The sequence below is a fragment of the Gavia stellata genome, chromosome 14 (genome assembly GCF_030936135.1).
Source record: "Gavia stellata isolate bGavSte3 chromosome 14, bGavSte3.hap2, whole genome shotgun sequence".
Classification (NCBI taxonomy): domain Eukaryota; kingdom Metazoa; phylum Chordata; class Aves; order Gaviiformes; family Gaviidae; genus Gavia; species Gavia stellata.
In genome coordinates this window covers 9,240,655-9,259,968 of record NC_082607.1, presented here as the reverse complement: position 1 = coordinate 9,259,968, position 19,314 = coordinate 9,240,655, and the positions used below count along the sequence as shown (strand labels likewise).

Here is a 19,314-nt window from a genome sequence, read left to right as displayed (position 1 = left end):
TCAGCCCAACCATGCAGCACGGCAAAGCCAGATCACTCTCTGCGCTCTCATAGCACCTAAGGAAAGGTGCTGCTGGCTCAGGCCATGCATACACGGGGTGCATCCGAGAAGCAAGTGCTCAAGCTGCCAGCAGTCCCCTCCGCTTTGCAGAAGGCAACAGAGGCTCTTCAGGAAAGGACAGCCTTGTCACTTTGTCTGCCTGACATCAGCCATCCAACATCCCTCCAAGGGCAGGTGGCATTTTTGGTGGCAGACCAGGGCAGACACTCTCAGCACACACCTGTACAGAATGGTAACGCTGGGTTTCGTGCTGCACCATCGACAATACACGATTTCAAGGCGCATGCTGGGCCAGCCGTGGGGTCACAGTCTGCATTTGAAGGGGTGCGTTATATTCGGCAAAATGGCTCTGCCCAGGGAAGGCAGGAGGAGCCGCAGGAGCAATGCTGGCGCCAGACAGAGGGGATGCAAATCAGGCTGCACCTCCACCTTGCGCCCTACCTTCCCAGTACCAAGGACCTTTGTCCCCAGCAGGTCCCCTTCGGCAGTGGTCCAGAGGTGCCAGGACACAGGCTGACCCTGAGGACTTTGACAATCACCCCGCAGGAGCGGGACGCACTCGTCCCCCCCAGCCCAGGTCTGTCCCCTTGGGGGCACTCAGCAGCTGTCACCGGGAAACACTGGCAGATTTAATTAGGTAAATGGCACAAAAAGTATGATAATATGAATGGCAGGGACTGGAGGAAGTAAGACTTGGCCTCACAGTCTCCCGGCTTGGGTTTCCCCCTTTGGCAAGGGGTTATCTCTTGGCCTCCTTCCTCCCCGGGAGGGATGATGAGGGATCAGCACCTCGAGCTGGGAGCCCTCTCAGGGGCATCCCCTCAGTGCCCGCAGCAGTGGGACTTCCATGCCCTGCCAGCTGCGGAGAGCTGCCAAGCAGCGCCAGGCTGGCAGACAGAGCAAGCTTAGGCAGGCTGGGGTGCAGAGGGGGTGCCCAGCTCCCTCCATCCCTCTTCGCCTGGGGATTTCGTGGGGTTCCCTCTCCAGCCGAAGCCGACTGCCAGCTGGGGGCAGGCGAAACAAGGAGAAGACGCCCCAGCGCCAGCCAAGGCAGCCTGCGCTGCTCCGCGCTGCTCCGCCTTCTTGCTGCTCTGCCTTCTTGCTCACAAAGAGCCTGTTTCTGCCCCGATGGGACCGACACAGCCCGTGCAGGCAGAGCCGGCAGCCGATGGAAGCAAGGGGCCACCCAAGTCCTCCCTTGGGTCACCACAACGCAGCCTGCCGGGGTACCGCAAGCACCAACCCGTCCATCACCCTCCATGCCAATAAACAAGGGTTTACCCGAGGAGTCAAAGCCCCTCCAAAGGTTGGGAGTTCAGCCCACAACCCCCCTGAACAAATTGGAGGGGTGCTTCAGACATTCACCTCCTGCATGAACCACTTCCTACGGCCGTCTCCTGCACTGGGCTTACGGTGGGACAGGAGGTCCAACCAACACCATTTTGAAAGCCAAAATGAGGAAAGAGCTGGGTCTTCAGTTATGCCAAACCCTGAGCAGGACAAGCCTTACGTCGCCCATCGCACCCAGCTCCTTACACCCCAGGCACTGCCTTGCTCCCCATCCCACAGACCCCAGCAGTGCTGCGGAGAACAGATGGAAGAAAACTTTCCTGGGGAGCAGAGCTCCCCGCTGGGCAGAGAGGGGAAGGGAAGGGAGAAACTCCTCCATATCTGCAGGTATGAGCGCATGTAATTCATCACGGCAGATTTCATTATTCATAGTCCGCAAAGGACATCTCGGGTAGAGCCTGGGCTGTGTAACCCTCCAACGTGTTGAGACAACGGAGGAATGCAAGCCCTGGTCCTATATCTCATGGGAACCGTAAGAAGAATGTGGCCCTGTTACTCTTTAAAGAGAAATCCATCCAGCTTAGTCTATCCCCAGTTCCAAAAATTGCCAAGCTTGCCTGTTTCTCTTCCACAGGGATTTTTCTTGTATTCAAGACAGCAGTAAAGGCACCGCACGTCTCCCGGTGCACTTTCAGATCCAGAGGGGAGATGCTTCTCCCTGACACATCAGCGTGAGCCCACTGAATTACAGCCTGTATTTACAGAAGAAAGGAAGCACAGGGTGCACTGCCAGCAGCGGAGGCACCTGCTTCACTTTGAAAATAGTCAGTAAAAGGCTGTTAACATTCCTGAACTACTGTAAAAGACTGCACAAAAAAAAGGTGAAATGACCCCCCCTTACCTACACACACAGTGTTACACGCAACGTTTCAGGCTAGAGCGACCATTTCCACCTATAACTACACCTGTGAGTATTTCTGGCACTATAGCAGTGTCCAAGAAACCCAGACAAGGCATTTGGTGTATGAACCTGGGTGGCTGGTGCATTGCAAAAAAGCAAAACAAAGATGAAAAGCAGGAGGCAGTTTTGCAGGTTAAAAAAATATTAGATGCACTAGGTGAGAAAACTCATGTAGAAACCTCACTGCACTTCCGAGCCAGCCACAGACAACAGCTCTGATGTTCAGAGTCAAAACCAGCTGCAGCTTTATGGGTAAGGGAAATAAGGAGCTCTTCCCTCTGCTTCCACGGGGCCACCGTGTATGGCGACCGCTCCTGCGGCCCATCCCACGGACACCGTGCTCAGCCCGAGCATTCTCACCTCCTCCTGCTCGACAAAGTCTCTTCTTGCTCGATGTGAGTCACCTTCAGGACTTTCTTGTCAACAAAAAGGTCTTTGGGGTAATTAGCTGATCGATACTGCCTCTGCCGAGCGTGGCCACATAACCGGCTGATCTGGAAAACACAAACACAGCAGCATGAGGAAGTGTTGGGACCAGAAATACTGCAGGAAAATAGCTGAGATGCCCACTGGCACCTGCACATGAGCTGGTCTGTCGTCCCGTCATCCCCATCTCTCCCATAGCTCACGCAAGCACCTGAAAGCAAACTGTTGCCCTAAGGATGCAACCTTGCTCTTGTATGAATACCTGCCCTGTGGGAGGGAAGGCAGGAAACTTCAGGCAAGACTTTTGGGCATCAATATGCCCCTGTGGCTATCAAAACCCCTGAGCTGCAGGTGTGACCGGCAAATCTCCCTGGGCTGGGTTAAACTCATGCTGGCAGGAGGGGGCTCGAGATGTTCCCTGCTCCTTCCTTGCTGAAAGCTGCGGTACCTCAAGACACTATGCTCCCCCGCTCTAGCCAGGCTTTTAGGAAACACCTCCCCTCCAAAAGTAAATCCTGAGACCCTGGTTCTGCATCTCAAGGCAGCTCAGCATCCCCGTGGCCTGCGCTGCAGGTGCCCAGGAATGAGCATCATACATGTCGTTACTAATTAAAAGAATCAGGGCCTAAAATAAAGCAAGCATTATGGCTACAGCCCAGTCATACCATGGGAGGTCTTGATTAACAGGGCTCTGTTAATGACACAAATTAGCTCATTAGCATACAGATGATTCGGTAACCGGCAGCAGCAGCGAGGGAAGGAATCCAAAACACCTCATTAAAGCTCTCCCGCATGGCCGATGTCCCAAGACTCAGCCCGCAGTGCTGCAGCTGCCACTGCAGTCCCTGCTGCAAGTGGACTTGCAGCCATTTCCTTCTCTGGGAGACCACCAAGGGACAACTGTCCCCCCGAGGCACTGCTGCTACTGGGAAACTCGCCTTTTGAACCATCCCGTGCTGTCCTGCAGGACTCATCCATGCCAGGTCGTGAAGGGGGCTCAGCCGATTGCTGGGACCACAAAGGCACCATAGCCAACACCAACCCCTCTCTCCTTGAGCCTCATCCCACCACTCGCGTCCAGGCTCGGGACCAGCCACAGACTCATAAAACTCCTCTTCTTTGCAGCACCTCATTTATCTTCATGCCACGTGAACCAAGGCAGCCAGCTAAACTCCCAGTTAGCCGCACACCGGAGGCTAAAAGCACACCCGCCGCCCAAAGTTACAAGCATCTGATGCGTAAAGAGAAGAGATTAATTCTATTCTATTACATCCTGCATTTGGGTGGGCAAATAAATTAGTAACGTCACCTCTTTCATTATCAAGAGCAGCACAGTTTGTTTGCTCAGGCTGCCATACAACAAAGAGTAAAAGAAACCTCCCGGGAGCCGGGCACTGCCATTTCTGGTTCACAGCATGGTGGGAAGAGGTGCTGCCACCGGTCCCTTCTGCACCTGCGGCTGCCTCTGCCCAAGCGGCTCCTCCTGCAGCTGTCGGGGGAGCAGTTTCTGCAGCATCTTACCCGCTTTTTTCTCCGCTGCCCTCCCTTGGCTGTGCTTCCTCTCTCCTTTGCCAAACCTAAGTCTTGCAGAAGAACGTATCAGCCGTACTGCCCTCCCTAAATCATGCGGCAGGCTTAAAAAACAGAGGGAGGAAGGGAGTAAAAAAACCAAACACCATGTTTTGGGCTGTTTTCTTTGCCTTGTGGGTTTTCCTTTAGTACCCATTGCTCTCCCATAAAATTCTCAGGTGATCACCCACTGCAGGCAGCCAGGACTAGAAGGAAACCATGGAGCTGCAGGAGACCTGGACCAGGGCATTTGGGACACCCGAGACCCTACCGCTGCAGAATGGGTCTGCACGTCCCGTGCTCTCTCTGTGATGGCTGGTGCCCCTGCAACAGGCAGACTGGCAGGAGAGCACGAGGATGTATGGGGTTTGCAGACCTCACACCCCAAAGGTGCCTCTGAGCCCACGGGGAGGGCAGAGGTGAGACCTGCCACAAAACCGCCCCGGGGAAACACAAGGTATGCAAACACGACAAGACGGAGGGCACAGAACAAGCAACGCCACAAAAGCAGCATCGCTGCACCCACGCTCTGCACGGGCACGTAAAGCGGAGGAGATAAGCAGGAAAAGGTCAGATATTTTAAGCTGCCGCTTGCGATGACTCCCTTTGAGTCTCGCCAGCTCTGTGAAAAGCCCCCCCTCCCTTTCCAAAGCCTGCCTTTCAGCGAGCAAAGCCTATTGAACCCCGAGAGAAGAGCAAGTCCAGGATCAAGGCTTTTTTCCCCAAGACACGCTGAATGCGAGGGGAGGGCCCGAGCGACAGCGCAAACAATGGCGCTTCAAACAGCAAAGTAGCCGGGCGGACCAGGGCTGCCTCATCTCCCACCCGGCACCAAAGGAATCGCAGCCCCTCTGCTCCCGGCTCCTGCATGAGAGCCGCGGCTCAGCCACATCCTCGCAACCCCGCCGGGCATCTGGGTACCACGGGCTCCTGCGAAGGATGGAACCACAAACAGGATCGTGCTAGCCCTGACATGGGACAGCAGAGGAAATCTTCACGGATAGAAGCTGGAAAGCCTGAGCAGTGCATCCAAGTTTTTACTTATTTATTTACTCAAGGACCAATTAACCTTTTCAGGAAAAAAACCCAAAACACCTGCAGCCCATCTTGCACAGTCACAGTGAAACGATTGTCACATTTTAGTCAAACAAAAACCTGGCTGAGATTTGAACTTTAAATAAAGTGAGAGAATGCAGAAGTAACAGATTGCCTGCTCGTTTGCAGGGGCGGCATCGCGTGCGCTTTTGGGGGGAGGGAAGGATTTCACAAACCATCTGCCCAAGTCTACTGGGCCGCAAGCGGTCCTAGGACAACAGCTCAGAAATCCTGTTTCAATCTTTCGCCCTTTTTGAGTCCCCGCTGCAAGCTCAGGAACAGATGAACCCAGTTTCCCAGTCTCTTCCTAATCACCGCTATTTTAAAGCGAGCTCCAAATTTTAAAAAGTCCAGAAAAATGCCGCTGTAGGGCAGTTGGAGAAGGGACAACGCAAGCCTCAGACCTTGGGGGGAAAATAGTGAGATGCTTCAGCTCTCTGGGCATCACTTGCTTTGGGAGGAGCAGCAGAGCAAGGGCAGCCAGGTCCCTGGCAAAGTGGGATGCCTGCAAGAGTGAGAGCAAAAGGAAGGCGGTGTATCTAATCGCGTGTGCTAAACTAGTATCGAGCGACAGGGGTAATACGCAGTTGCCTCCCACCACACAATTATAAATGTGAAATTCAAAGCAAATCGACAGAATGGAACCGCTGGCTCTTCTCCTCAGGCTTTCCATGCTATCAGCGGGATCGTAAATATACACGAGTCCTTATCTAAAGTATATTCAGTGCAAGAGCCATGCAGTCTCTTATTTCATGTCTCACACACGGTCCCGGAACAGGTGGCAGCTTGAAACATCATGCCACAAAAAAAGAGTAAGTGAATCAAATGGCAGTGTGGTTTTTAGGCAAGAGGGGCTGGGGTTTTGTTTGTTCGTAAGAGAATCTGCCAGTCCACCGAAAAACTGCCACGAGGGGACACAAGGCAAGCAAAACCTTCCCAAAGCCCTGAGCTTTTACAATCCTCCAAAGTCACTGATACGTTAACAGCCAAAGCTAAATTTCCCTGCCCCAGCTCATTAACAAACTCACTAATTACCCGATTTCATTGGCCTCCTCCATGCGAGCGTGACCCAGGCCACGAGGGGAACACTCTGCCTCCCGCCGACCGCTACCCACCGCCCCATTTCTTTATTCCAGCCGCAGGGCGAGCCTGTGCCCGCCGGTCAGGCAGAGCTCCTCGGGGACCCCGCGACTCCTTGGGACCCGCCGGCTGCCGACGGTCCCCGTGCCGGATGGGGAAGCAGCTGGCCCCCGATGCCCCCGGGAGCCGCACGCCACGTAATGGCTCCGCTTTAGAGGGAACATTGATTTGAGAGGAGCACAGGGACAAAGCTAATGGAGTAGCACTATCAGCCTGCTTTAACGCTTCCCCATTAATTTAGAGTAAGAGGTGCCGGAGGACTGCGGGGAACCTGTTTGCGGCTGCATGGAAATGATGCACTGTGAGCAGCCAGGGACCAGATCTGCCGCCACGGCTGCTTCCAGCTGGGTCAACTGCAAGGGTGTAGAGCACAACGCTGGTCCACATGGGTGCCTGCAGGTCAACGGAAACTGGGACCACTGGGATAAGGTTAAATTATGTCAAAAAAAGGGTAGTGACCACAGTACCGGGTTCTGCGCAAAGCATCACAGCCTCAATGCAGGCGATGGAGAGCGAAGCCCCTGCAGGCACCCCCAGCCTGGCCATGGCAGGACAGCATCGCTCGCAGCGCCGGGGCCGCCAGTCGAACCCGCTCCGCTGCCCAGGCACAAGGCACGGCGGCCGCACGGGGCAAAAACTTCTCTTCTTGCACATCAACAAGCAAATCCGGGGGGTGAAGAGATTGGAAAACAGCACACGTGTGATCCTCAGCGCCAATCTGAGCATCACTTTTAAGAGTCAGAGCGTTTTAAGGGTAATTTTCTAGAAGATTTTTAAAAAAAAAAGCTAATCAACTTCCCCTTGGAAAAGAAGAGAGTGCATTAGACACTGTTGAATACCTGCTGCTGCCGCTTCTCATTCAGCCCATGAGCTCCACTCTGCTCCAAAGGAGAGCTTGCTATATTTGACCTTTGCTTAAACTTTACAGGGAGTTTCCATTTGTCTTCTCTGCGAGCTCTCCTGCTTATAGATTCATTCTCCAGGAAGACACAGTATTTTTTTTTTCCTCAAGTGGATGGCCTCGTTTTTGAAGATTTCCTCCTGCAATCTTCTCTGCTCTCTGGAGTTCACGTGTGCCATTTTATACCTATTCCCAAATTTCCTTTGGGAGAAGCTGCACATTAAACTGAAAAGCGATTAACTATTATAATTGATTCGAACACAGCCTCTGAAACGGCGATTTGCTACGGTATGCACAGAAGACACAGCCACAGACCTCAAGAAAACGTGCTGCCTTCGGAGGAACCAACTGGTGCCCACTAAACCCTGTGCATCGTTCAATGATGGAACCCAGTTTGACCAGTAAGGCTGAAAGCCTCAGTAACGCAGCTGCCTGCATTGGTGCTTCTTCCCCAATTCTTTTTCACAAGCTGCTCTGCTAAACATCCCGTGTATTATTAGCATTATAAACGGGGCACAAATGCGTTCTTTATCTTCAAAGTCACCATAAAAGTGAACCTGAAGTCTATTACTCAAGCACTGCTATAGAAATCCGCTTAATTAAATTCTAAAGGGCTTAAACCAAAAATATACATTGCAGTGATGTGGGATAGAACATAAACTTTTTAATAGTAGCAACCAAGCACATTTACCATTTCTACAGGTGTAATAAAAATGCTAATATATGTTAATGTTTAGTCTGTGGTTAATGTTTTGTCTTGTTAATTTCCCCAGGGCTTTTATTACTGATTTAAATCTGCCACGCCACCCCAGTGATTGCACCGCCTTCCACAAACCGCATGCCACACTCCCAAACGAATGCTGATTAACACAAGTGAAGAAACATTTAGCTAGGACAAACACTCTTATTATATGCTTGTAATCATTATATACATTTTGTCAGGAAGATGGGAAAGAGACAATTCCCCGCTCCCTCACTCTTCTCACAGCGGAAAATATGATTATGGGCATAAAAATGAATTTACAAGCCTTTATTTTAGGAAGCACATCATTATTAACTAAGTAATGATTGTTCTTCTGGTTCCAGGCACTCAAGCAGAAGGAACAAACTGGGTATGATAACACAGATGTCTTCTACGCACATTTCACTAAAGTTCCTCATTAATGGAGTACTAAATGTTATTAATCACCTCTGTAGCATTACAATTTCCATTATTCAGACATCACCTTGCAAGGATTACATAAGAGACAGCATCCTAACTCACTCGCGCGGAGCAGCAGGAATCGCGGGAAGTGACCTACTCTCCGTGCCGAGGAGAAGAGCGTTTAATAATGCAGTACCTTTAAATAATGCAACACTATAATGTGTGAAATGCACACAAACACTAATGCTTAGAATAACAGAGCGCCTGTCACACCAGTGCCCGTGGTGACGCCCCACACATGCCACAAACACGCGCTACAAACGCTCGGGGACCCCTGCAGCTACCAGACCGGGTTACGCCGAAGGCCATCACCACCTGGTTTGAAGACCTGGTCTTCAAACTCCTGCAGACCAAGGAGGCATTAAGAAAGCGTTTTTAGAAGGAGATGTAACTTCATTTTTACATCCCGTCCTTCATGTAGAGATTCACACGACACTTTGCTGAGGCTCAGCGTCACAGCAGGAACACGGGGCTGAGGGAGGACCGATGGGTGCCCCCTCCCTGGCCTCATTTCTTGTCTGCAAAGACAGCACTGACCACTGACCGAGAGAAAAATAAGAGAGGGCTCAGGACGTGACGGAAGAGGAGCCAATGGCACGGCCAACCTTGCAGACCGCAGCTGCCACCCAAGGCACTCGCCATGCCCCGGTGTGACCCAAGGGCTGACTGGTGCTGGGTCCTCAGGGCAAGGAGCAGGATGTGCCCCCACACAGCCACATGTATCGGCGTGACAGAGGTGCAAGAGCTGGCAGGTCTGATGCATCGCATGGTTACGCAGCCGCTCTGCTCCACAGCCTGCATAAGGGCATGGGTGCGGCAGCTCAGAAGAGCAGTGGGGACCGCAAGGGACTTTTTAAGGGTTTCAACTCTTGGAGCTAATTGCTGAAGCCGGATGATGCCCATCTGCAATTCCCCCTGCTGCGTCAGGGTTCAAATAGCTTAAATCAGTCGGAGACCACCACTGCTTTTCCATCACTGCTCCCATCAGGGCATGCCACGCTGACCCCAGGAGGACCCGATGCCCGGTGCCCCATACATGGGCCACAGCATCCGAGACACCTCCACGCTGTGTCCCACCACATCCCCGACCCCTGCGCTGGCCCAGCTTCTCCCAGCGCAGGATGCCCTTTCCTCAAAGGAACTGTGACCTCAGCTTGAGTCGAGTCCTTTCAAACTGACATAAAATAATGCAAACAAGATGTTTCTTCTTTCTGGCATCCCCAGCACGCAGCGTTTAATCCACCGGAGAAAGCTGCTTTGTGTTTAAGCAAAAGGCTGTTTATTGTTATTTATAGGTAAAGAGGAAGTTGGACTAATTGATCACAGTTGTTCCTTCTGCCTTTATAATCCATGACATATAATTAAAGCACAACTTTTCAAGTCAGTGCTTCCCTCCAGTGCTTTGTTAATTCTGTATTTAACACAAAATTTGGTATTTCAGTTATTACAGTCGGACCACGGCAGCAAACGGCAGGGCAGGCGGCTGGTGCCCCAGCCAGGGCTTGGACCCAGCCCGGCAAACCTACTGGGAGAGTCAAGGAAAAACCATTTGCTTAATTTTCAGCACATGCTTACGCAGCGTTCCCAAGCGGAGACATTTCCTGGAACAGGGCCCCATAGCATCCTAATGCACCCATTATGGTTTTAAGTTAGATCTACACAATATGATGTTTCTTAGACAACCGAACTAAGGCTTTATTCTTGGAAAGAGAAGTCAGCCTTCCCTGAAAGGTGACAACAGAGCAACAGGGGAGATGTGGGAGCAAAATCCAGAGAAAAGCAGGAGCATGCTAGACTAACCGAAGCCAGCTTCAGGACCAAAACACGGCAGTAGCTGGAGCCCAGTTCCTGGTGAAGCCCCGAGCTCCCAGCGTGCTGCGTGGCTAACGTGGGGGCACGGTAGAGGCTGGGGGCACGGCTGCTCCTGATCCCACGCTGCTGCCGTGCCTTTGGGACTCTGATTCCCCGAGGAGGCTGAAGGTGTTCCAAACTCAACCAGCTGATTTCAACATTAGCACTGAATCGCCTAACTTGCCAGAAAATTTGGACTCAAGGCAGCGAAGCCCATTTCTGCTAAGGATGCTAAATACATTGCAATTGTACAGCTGCGCGTTGTGCATACTATAATACTTGCACAATTGCTACTGCAGGCCCCTAGAAGACCCTCCTGTTGCAGGCAATTAAATCTACTCCATCCCAACAGACTGAGAAGTGAAGCAAGGAATTGGCTTGAGGGATTACCAGTTTCTACCAAGAACTTAAAAAAAACTTACTTTCTGCACCTCTACCTGTTGCAGAGCGCCAGTAAGCAAACAATAACCCCGTTGAGAGCACCAAGTTCAGCGCAGGCTGCAAGCTCCGGCTCTCTCGGCGGAGAGGAGTGGCTGGGACTGTCCCGTCTCGCCAGCAGCCGGGGGAAGCGGAGCCCGGGGCAGCCCCGCTGCCCACAGAGGTGTCCCCCGCCGCCGAGGCTGGGGCGACGAGAAACAGCACGAGGCAAAGCCGAGCAGTGCGCTGGCTCCAGGCAAGCGCCATGCGCTTGTTATTTTCCTTCCCAGAGTTAATTGGTTTCCTTCGCAGATTTCTGTGGGTTTTAATATCACACCGTGTTTGTGCCTACGGCACTACAGAAAGGAACAATCCGAGAGAAATAAATTCCTAGCAGCTTAATTTAGAGAGGAAAAACAGATACCTGCCATCAGTCTGGAACGTAAGCCAGCAAGCCGAAGACGGGCCCTAATAGGTTATTTAACAGCAGCCGTGTCAGCTGGGTTGCAAATGTGATCAATACCTACCGGTCCAACTTCCCCCCCACAACCCCGAGCAGAGATTCAATTATTCTTTGAGAAATACATCGTTAAATAATTAAAAAGTTACTGCGTGACTTTCCTCTTTTTTTTTTTTTTTAAAACCAGGCCGATTCAATTTTGGAAGTATACAGTCATTATAATGTGTCAGCTAGCAATTAGCTACTGTACACTGTTTATTCTTGAATATAATCTTTGAGTAGAAGGGCAATATTCTTAGAAACACCACATTAACTTGCTCCTCAATGACTTTAATATGGCTCTTTTCAAATTACTGCTCATAAAATCTCAGGGAAGAAAAATCTACTGATGATATCCCATCTCCTTAATTAGTTCGCTCTCTCTATCAGCAATCCAATAGCAAGTGTAATATTTATATAAAATAGAGCACATAGGGCTTACTGCTAACTCTGCTTTAACTGGAGATATCAAAACAAGCAGGTTAAAAGCAATGCCCGTTTTGCAACCTACACAGACCACGCTCACAGGTACACGCAGCCTTTCAGATTTATATTTCAATAAACGCTTGCACCGAAACCATCCCAAAGGTTTTTACGCCACTAACAGTATCTTTCGCTATAAAACACCCTCCTCCCTTCCTGTGCTGAATGGAAAACCCTTCTGACCCCAAAGGGTTTGGTACCCATCATTCCTCCCCACTCACCCACCCCTAAAATAAGTAGGCTACTTATTACTACTAAAATAAGTAGGCTATAACCCTACTTATTTTAGCCCCCCCATAGGAATAACCCCCCCAGCAGCCTCCTTTTGCTCCTTCCATCCACCTTTCTCCTTTCGAAGACCCGTTTCCAGTGAAACGACAAGGCTGGAGGCACCAAAGCTCACCAAATAATTTCAATAGTTTTTAAGCTGCTGAGTATCTTCAGAGGAGTAACTACTACCACTTGTTTTCCAGCTAAGCCCAGAGCAACCCCGCAGCGCGTTACCCAGCCTCTGGCGAGGGGTGCACGAGGCTCTCCCCATGGCGATGCCGGGGACCTCTCCAAGCAAAGCCTAAAATAGAAGTGTAATAATTGTTATTAACAGAAAGTGGTAAAAATATCTCAGCACAGCAGAGATTAGCTGCTGGTAAAATTAATCCACTGAAGGCCAAAAAAGGGCTCAGGAAGGCCCTACGTTCTTTTTTCATCTTTTTTTTTTTCTTCATCTGTTGATTTTTCTTCGTTTTGAAGCTACCAGATCCATATTAATTTTTTTTCCCTGACAGTCAGTCCTAGCCTAATCCAATTAAAGGTCAGCACCAAGATAATTTACCCAAAACATGTCAGACAAGGTAAAAAGACTCCCATTAGATTTTTGCTCATGATAAAGGAATTACATTTTTCCCAAAGGCAAATCAGGCTTATTGAAAATGTAAATCATTATTTTCTATAAAGATATAAATATCTTCGGGGCTTTTTGTTGTAACACATCTTGTTTTTACATGTACTGCGGTTAGTACAATTGAATTACAGAATGACTTACAGCATTAGATTAGCTTCTGCTTGATTGAGAATATCTTTACAATGGAAATCAGTGTGTACTTTTAACCTCGTTACAATGCTATATTGTATGTCTGATTAATATATTAAAGTGACTCATTCAACAATAGGCTGTTCGCAGACAGAAATGAAATGAATTTGACTTTATCACAACACCTTTATTAACGTCGTCAAACCGAGGACTAGAATTTGATTATGAGAAGCGGATTCCAATAAACTGATATGCAACAATTCCAAGACAAGGAGGGGGGAAGCATTAGATTGACAAAAAAACACGGACTAAATACTTTTAATGCATTTTTATGCATCTACTTTCCACTCACCTTGCAAGCTGTGAGCTGGGCATTTCCGCAACTCACTGAAAAGAAAAATCTCGCGCCAAAATCTTCAGGCAGAAAGTGCTACTGAAGTGCTTTCTGGGTCCTAACCAGCAATGGGAATTGCATGAAGCAAGGCTCAGAGATGTCCTGGACATTTTTCAGCATCTGCCGTGCAAACCCTTTCGGACCCGTCTGCTCTGAGCTACTGGTGCCATTTTGCTGGTCGGAGCCATGCCAGCATCACCTCGCGCGGTCCCCGCTGTCCTCAAGTGCTCCCTGCTCCCTTTTTGGGCCGTCCCTTGGGGAGGATGACTGAAATACCAGCACAGGCAGGTGAGATATCTACGGAAATACCTGCTCTCCGGTGCTCTGCAGAGCAGCAGCATGAAGTTTATTTGTACAGTGACACAGATCAATACGTGCAATCCAAGAGTTAACAAGCTTTAGAAAGAAAGAACTCAGAGCACGTCAGTCACCCCCAAATTATCCCCACTAACCACCAGGCTCACTCGCCCTCTCCAGGTCAGTGCCCCAGAGCATCGTCTCTACCACCGCTGATAGCACGGAAGAGAATTAGGTGTGAAAATGGATTAGGTTAGAAAGATACACCTGCATAAAGAATTGCTAAATTCAACTGCTGGCTTGCTTTTTCTTTTTTTTTTTTTTTTCCCCCCTCCTTTTTAAACAGAAATAACTCTGCCAAAGTAGCTGTAGGCTATTGGCATAGCTTTCTGCAGCCTGATCTCGCTCAAATGAGACTTTGAAAGAATAATGCAGTTAGCAGCAAACTTCACCCTCCGAGAGCAGGCTCCGTGCCCTCGGGGGTTTATTAGTGGGGGAACACCACAGGTAGGGATGGAAAAGGCCACCAGTTCATTTTGCAGTAACCCAAAGAGGCCGAGAGGACTGCTCGAGAGCTCTGCCGGCAACGAGGGGTGCACTGCTGCAGCCGATGGCTGAAAAATCTGCCTCAATTGTTTGTTGTAATTTTTTTTTTTTCAGCTAAATGTATTTGTAGATGGCATCTTTCATGCCTGGCACCTCAAAGCCACTTTACAAGAAGATGTCAAAATGATACAATTCACAGCACCACACACGGGCAGAGAATTCAAAATGAAGCAAAAAAACCTCATTGCAACCCAGCCCCTCATCCTCTCCAATGCGAAACAAAATGCCGCTGCTCCGCCCGGGCAGCTCTGGGCGCTATTTGCTTTGCAGAGGGTCACTTTTAAGTTTCTGGTTTGTTCTTGGCTCATTCATCATCATTGCTAATGGGAGAGTTAGTTCTAGTTTTTAAGGCAGCAACACTCACGGGGGTTACTGTCACTGGAAGTAAACTCAGCGTGGTTAAGATGAAGGATGCCCGGCGAATGACCCCAGATGGAGGTCTGAGTGGGAACTGCAGTCACGGATAATGAGGCCAAAAGAGGGTTTAGTGTAAAAAGCATAAAGAGATGGATATTGGTAAGCACGAGTCTGGAGTTGCAAAGCTGCGGGTCTTAGCAAGGATAAAAATCTTCGGGAAAGGAAATGGGCCAGAATATATTTTGCTAATAAGGCATCTATGCTAATAGAGGTTGCGGGAGGCTGCAGCAATCTGGACGGCGAGTGAAGGAGCCACGTCTGCAGGGCTGATACTTGGGGAATTTTATCTCTCTGATAAAAGAAAGATGCACGGCCAGTTCTGAGAGAGCATCCCAGAGGCAGCTCCCTGATTCCCCAGGTAAGCATCGAGGGCAACGGCTTGTCTGGAGGGATGGTCTGTACCAAGCTAAATAAGAAGAAAGGCAGTTCATGCCACGGATGTAGCTTCTCTGCGGGCTCGTCTGAAGCCAGGCGGGTCAGCCCGGACCTAAAAGCCTCCTGGTTCTGCCAGGCACCAGCTTGTAGCATCCTTCCGGTAAACTAAGTCTGGATCCCAGTAAGGACCCTGAGCATAAGGCTGGTTTAACTCCGAAGGAGGTTCAGCCGTAAAGCTCCGCAGCAAACACACCCCCCGCGAAGGGGTCTGTACCCCAGCCCCCCCCGTTCAGAGGGGCACCTCCTCCCTGGCCAGCACCTCTCCCGTGGCTCCTGAAGCAGCAGAAGCCTCAAGACACCCGGAGGGAACTTTCTGCTGCTGTGATCTTTGGTTCAGCCTGCAACTCAGTTTTTTCCACTTAAATCCAATCTACTTCAAGACCTCACATTATGTCCTTGACCATTACAATTTATTATAAAATGAGACCATTTGAAATTTCAAAGCCTGAGCCCATGGAACAGACACCCCCATACCTGCCCGCCGGCAACGCGCACAGTCTGCTTTGGATGACGTGATCACCAGCTCTCTCCTCTCCTATATCCCAAAGCATCCCATGTCCAGCTGCCAAATACAGCTGTGATGGGAGCCAGGAAAAAGAAGGGAGATGAGAAAAAAGAAGATGCTCTGTGGAGTGGCGAAAGCTGCATAATATTGCAAAGCTGTGTACCCTCATTTCCAACTGCTAAGACCAGATCCTGCACCACTATCTCTGCCAGCTCCTTGTACTAATGTCAGGGCATCTCAGAATCAAATATCTCTTTAAACGCTTGGGAACCAGTTGTGCAACAACAAATCAGCTCCTCCACTAAAACAAGGAACAGGCCAAGGCACGGTACGTGCAAACAGGTACACAGAACCAGTAATTAATCTGCATGAGATCTTTGGGCTTGTTCTGACTTCAGCTCGGAAAAGATGCAAGACATCCCGCCGCGTGCAACCTGCGTGCATCTCGCTTGCGCTGTAGCCAACACATGATTTGAAGTGAGATCAAGCCAGGCTCAGTGGGCACCGTAGGATATTCCCGCCCACAAAATGCAGCAGCCTTAAAAAGCCCTTTTGAAGCCGCACAGTGGTGGGGATGAGGCTGCCACCAGCTGAGTGATCTGCCTCTGAATGAAGCTAACAAAAAGATTCGCGTGAGCTTCAGTGCAAAGGTGGGTTGGGCATCAAATGCGCCGTCAAAGGATGCTCCCCGTGCTGCCGTGTTTGCATGCAGGGAGGAGGGGGCACCGGTAGCAGCTACCGTCTACTTTTAATTAAAAAAAAAAAAAAGCAACACTGCAAATTCCACTGAAATGGCACCACATGCCAGAGGCTAGAGCATGTCCAGTTAAAAGGACAGAGGGAGAGCAAAAAAGGAGAGGACAATAAAAAAGTTTACAAATAGAAGCAAAATCAAACACTATTTTAAATTAAACCTGTGTTGATATTCAATGCCATCTCCTCCGGTTTTGCACGGGCAGGTCTGAGCATCGCTGGCCACATCCCCTGCTTCCACCTAGCAGCTCTGTGCACCTCCACGCACTTGCCCCGTTTCATCCGGACCCAATTTGGTGACAAATTGACCCAAAGCCTCACCACGCCATCAGGGCAAGCAGGAGGGGAGACCAGCATGCCACTTTGCCCATGCTAGACCCCAGCAGAAAAAGGGCAAGGCTGACCAAAGACCATGAAAGCCTGCTACCTGTGTCTTCTAGAGGCAAAGCTCTTGTTCGCAGTAAATTAACTGTGACACCGATGGCCTCCCTCCCCAGGCCAGACAAGAGGTAAAACTCTCACTAGGCTGCGAATAACCTCTGAGCCTCGCTCCCTTAGAGAGGCAAGTGACGGTCAAGAGCACCCATGCCAAAGTCCCTTCCAAAAATGAGATGCAGACCCTTAATTTGCTGCTGTGTATTTGGACATTAAAGCAAAGATTTAAGACCAGCAGCAATGTGCCAAAGTCGCTGGATCAAAACTGTTGATACTGGGTTGCAAAACTGCAGGCATGAATAACTTTTGCCCTTATTCTTTCAGCATCAGCCAAGCCACCAACAACATGGGGATTTCTAGATCAAAATCAGCGCCTTACAGTTCAGCGCCTTGCCATACGCTTCCCCAGCTATCAGAAAATCTTTAATATCTGAAACCTCTTCAGACAACTAATCATAATACTCCCAAGGTATTTTCACAGGAATGGGAACGTTGCTGATACTGTCCTCGGTGATCAGGTTTATTTTCATCCTGCAGCGGAAACGGATGCTCGCTTTAACACACCTTATCAGGCACGTTACACTGCCTAACACAAAATGGTTAACAAAAGTACACGATAAACACACCTTGGGATAGCTACGAGTGGGTCTGAGCTTAAAGAAAACCAAAACCTCACTCATATTTCCAGCTTTAAGTGAAAATTTGAGCTAGCTACCAGCAAGCATTAGAAAACAGCCTGAGGATTAAACTTTGCCGATAAAGAAAATACAGAGGCTGTATATCCAGCCGACTATCCCATGAGTGATGCCAACAGAAAGCAACCCACATTAAAAGTACAAAGCAACCGATCTCTGCGTCTCAAAGGGAATGACAGCGCTATAATTTCAAAGCTTTCCTCACAAGTCTCTTGCCAGCTCTAGCACAGAGAGAAATCCATTAGCAGATAGGAAAATTCACCGGAGCTCCCTGCCGCTGCAACCCACCGAGCAACGCAGCTTCCAGCAAGTCACCAGGTGAGCCAGCTCCAAAAGCAGCTCCCGAGCAGCACCTAGGGAAAACCACACCGGCATCGCCGTGCCGACAAAGACACTGAGTCACTGTGTATGGCAACAGGTGACGTTTTCATCCCTGGGTGCCAAAAGTCCCTTTACTTACATGTTCTTGATGTTCATCCCTGTGCATCTGTTGGTACTGCAAATCTCTACACCAATTTGCAACAGAGCAGTGCTTCTCTCTGAGGTTCTACAAGCAAAGTAGCTGGTTATCTTTTCTGTATGCTCATGGTCTTCCTACAAGGATTCCCCAGAAAAATCAAGGGCAAACAGGGTCCAGTTTGCCCGACTCCGTTCCTCCCTGGGGCTCCCCCGGCAGCTTCCCATGGCCAGTGTCAGAGCTGGGTTCACACCCGGCACTCTGCCTGCGCTGGCTGGGGTGAGCGCTCCGGCTTTGGGATAAAACCAAACCCAGCCTGCACTGTGACTTCGCCTCCTCAGCACCGCTGCAGTATGGCTATATAACCCAGTTAACCCAGAGCTGAGCAGTCTTTTAAAGGGGTCTGCAGGGACATAAACCAGCAGGAATCCACTCAGTCCAAGCACATTGAGAACTGTGCCCTGATCCCATACGGCGCTGGTACCCTTCCTCTAACCTGCTCCCCTCCTTAGCATAGATGGGTGCGACCAGTTGAACAAAGGTCTGGCTACCTTCATTTTGCAGTTTAACAGGATTTTCTAGAAACTCAGCCATCAGTTCTGAGTGAAGAAAAATGCTGTGCTGAGCTCCCTGCTCTTTCCTTTCTAGGCAATGCTCTGCAGACAGAGCTGCACACTTCCACCGACTGCAAGGGGAGCAGCAGGGGCTGGGCAGCTCTGTCAGCCCATGCCTTTGCCTTTCTCCCTAGAGATGCCGATGCCCCAGCTGACAAGCCTGGGCTAACTGAAGTTTCTTGATAGGTTTTTTCGGTGGTGGGTTGCTTTCATAATGTACTTTTTCTATGAGACTTGTAAGACTAATCTTGTATTCCTTTGCAGTCTGTTCTCATTCCCGGATTTGGTCATGTTACAGACACATCAGCTCCACGGTATCTTCTGTGCCTGACCCTAGTTATGTTACCATATAGGGGTCCTGCCAAGCAGAGAGTCCCACTGCGAGCCAGGGATCGGCGACTGCAGCTCCACGTCCAGATGGAGAGGCACCACACGACAGCTAAAGGGCAGGAGAAGCCCTGCCACCCCCACCCGAAGGGCTGGGAGGGGACACGTGCCCTGATGGGCGTGCAGGACAAAGCAGCCAAAATCCACATCCCTTTCTCTGACGACTCACACCTGCAGTGCATCCTCCTCCTCACATGCAATACATGGCTACAGCCTCACCCCAAGCCACCCACCTTTTTCGGGTCGTGCCTCACTACGCTTGGTTGCCCGTTCTTTCCCCATCTGTTGGGATGGGTTCAAAACCCCTATGAGCTACACGGGGGGGAAAAAGCATTAAAATATTTACATAGACAAATTAATACCTGTGTCAAATCAACAGCCTTCACCTCAACT

General features: G+C 50.1%; 1 protein-coding gene across 1 annotated transcript in view; it reads right to left on the bottom strand.

The window, feature by feature from the left end:
• Positions 1-19,314, bottom strand: part of GPC3 (glypican 3) — a 155,789-nt gene that overhangs the window by 57,822 nt on the left and 78,653 nt on the right. Inside the window, exon 4 of the mRNA XM_059824489.1 lies at positions 2,672-2,805. Within this exon, the coding sequence (XP_059680472.1) occupies positions 2,672-2,805 (134 nt within the window). The remainder of the gene's footprint in view (positions 1-2,671; positions 2,806-19,314) is intronic.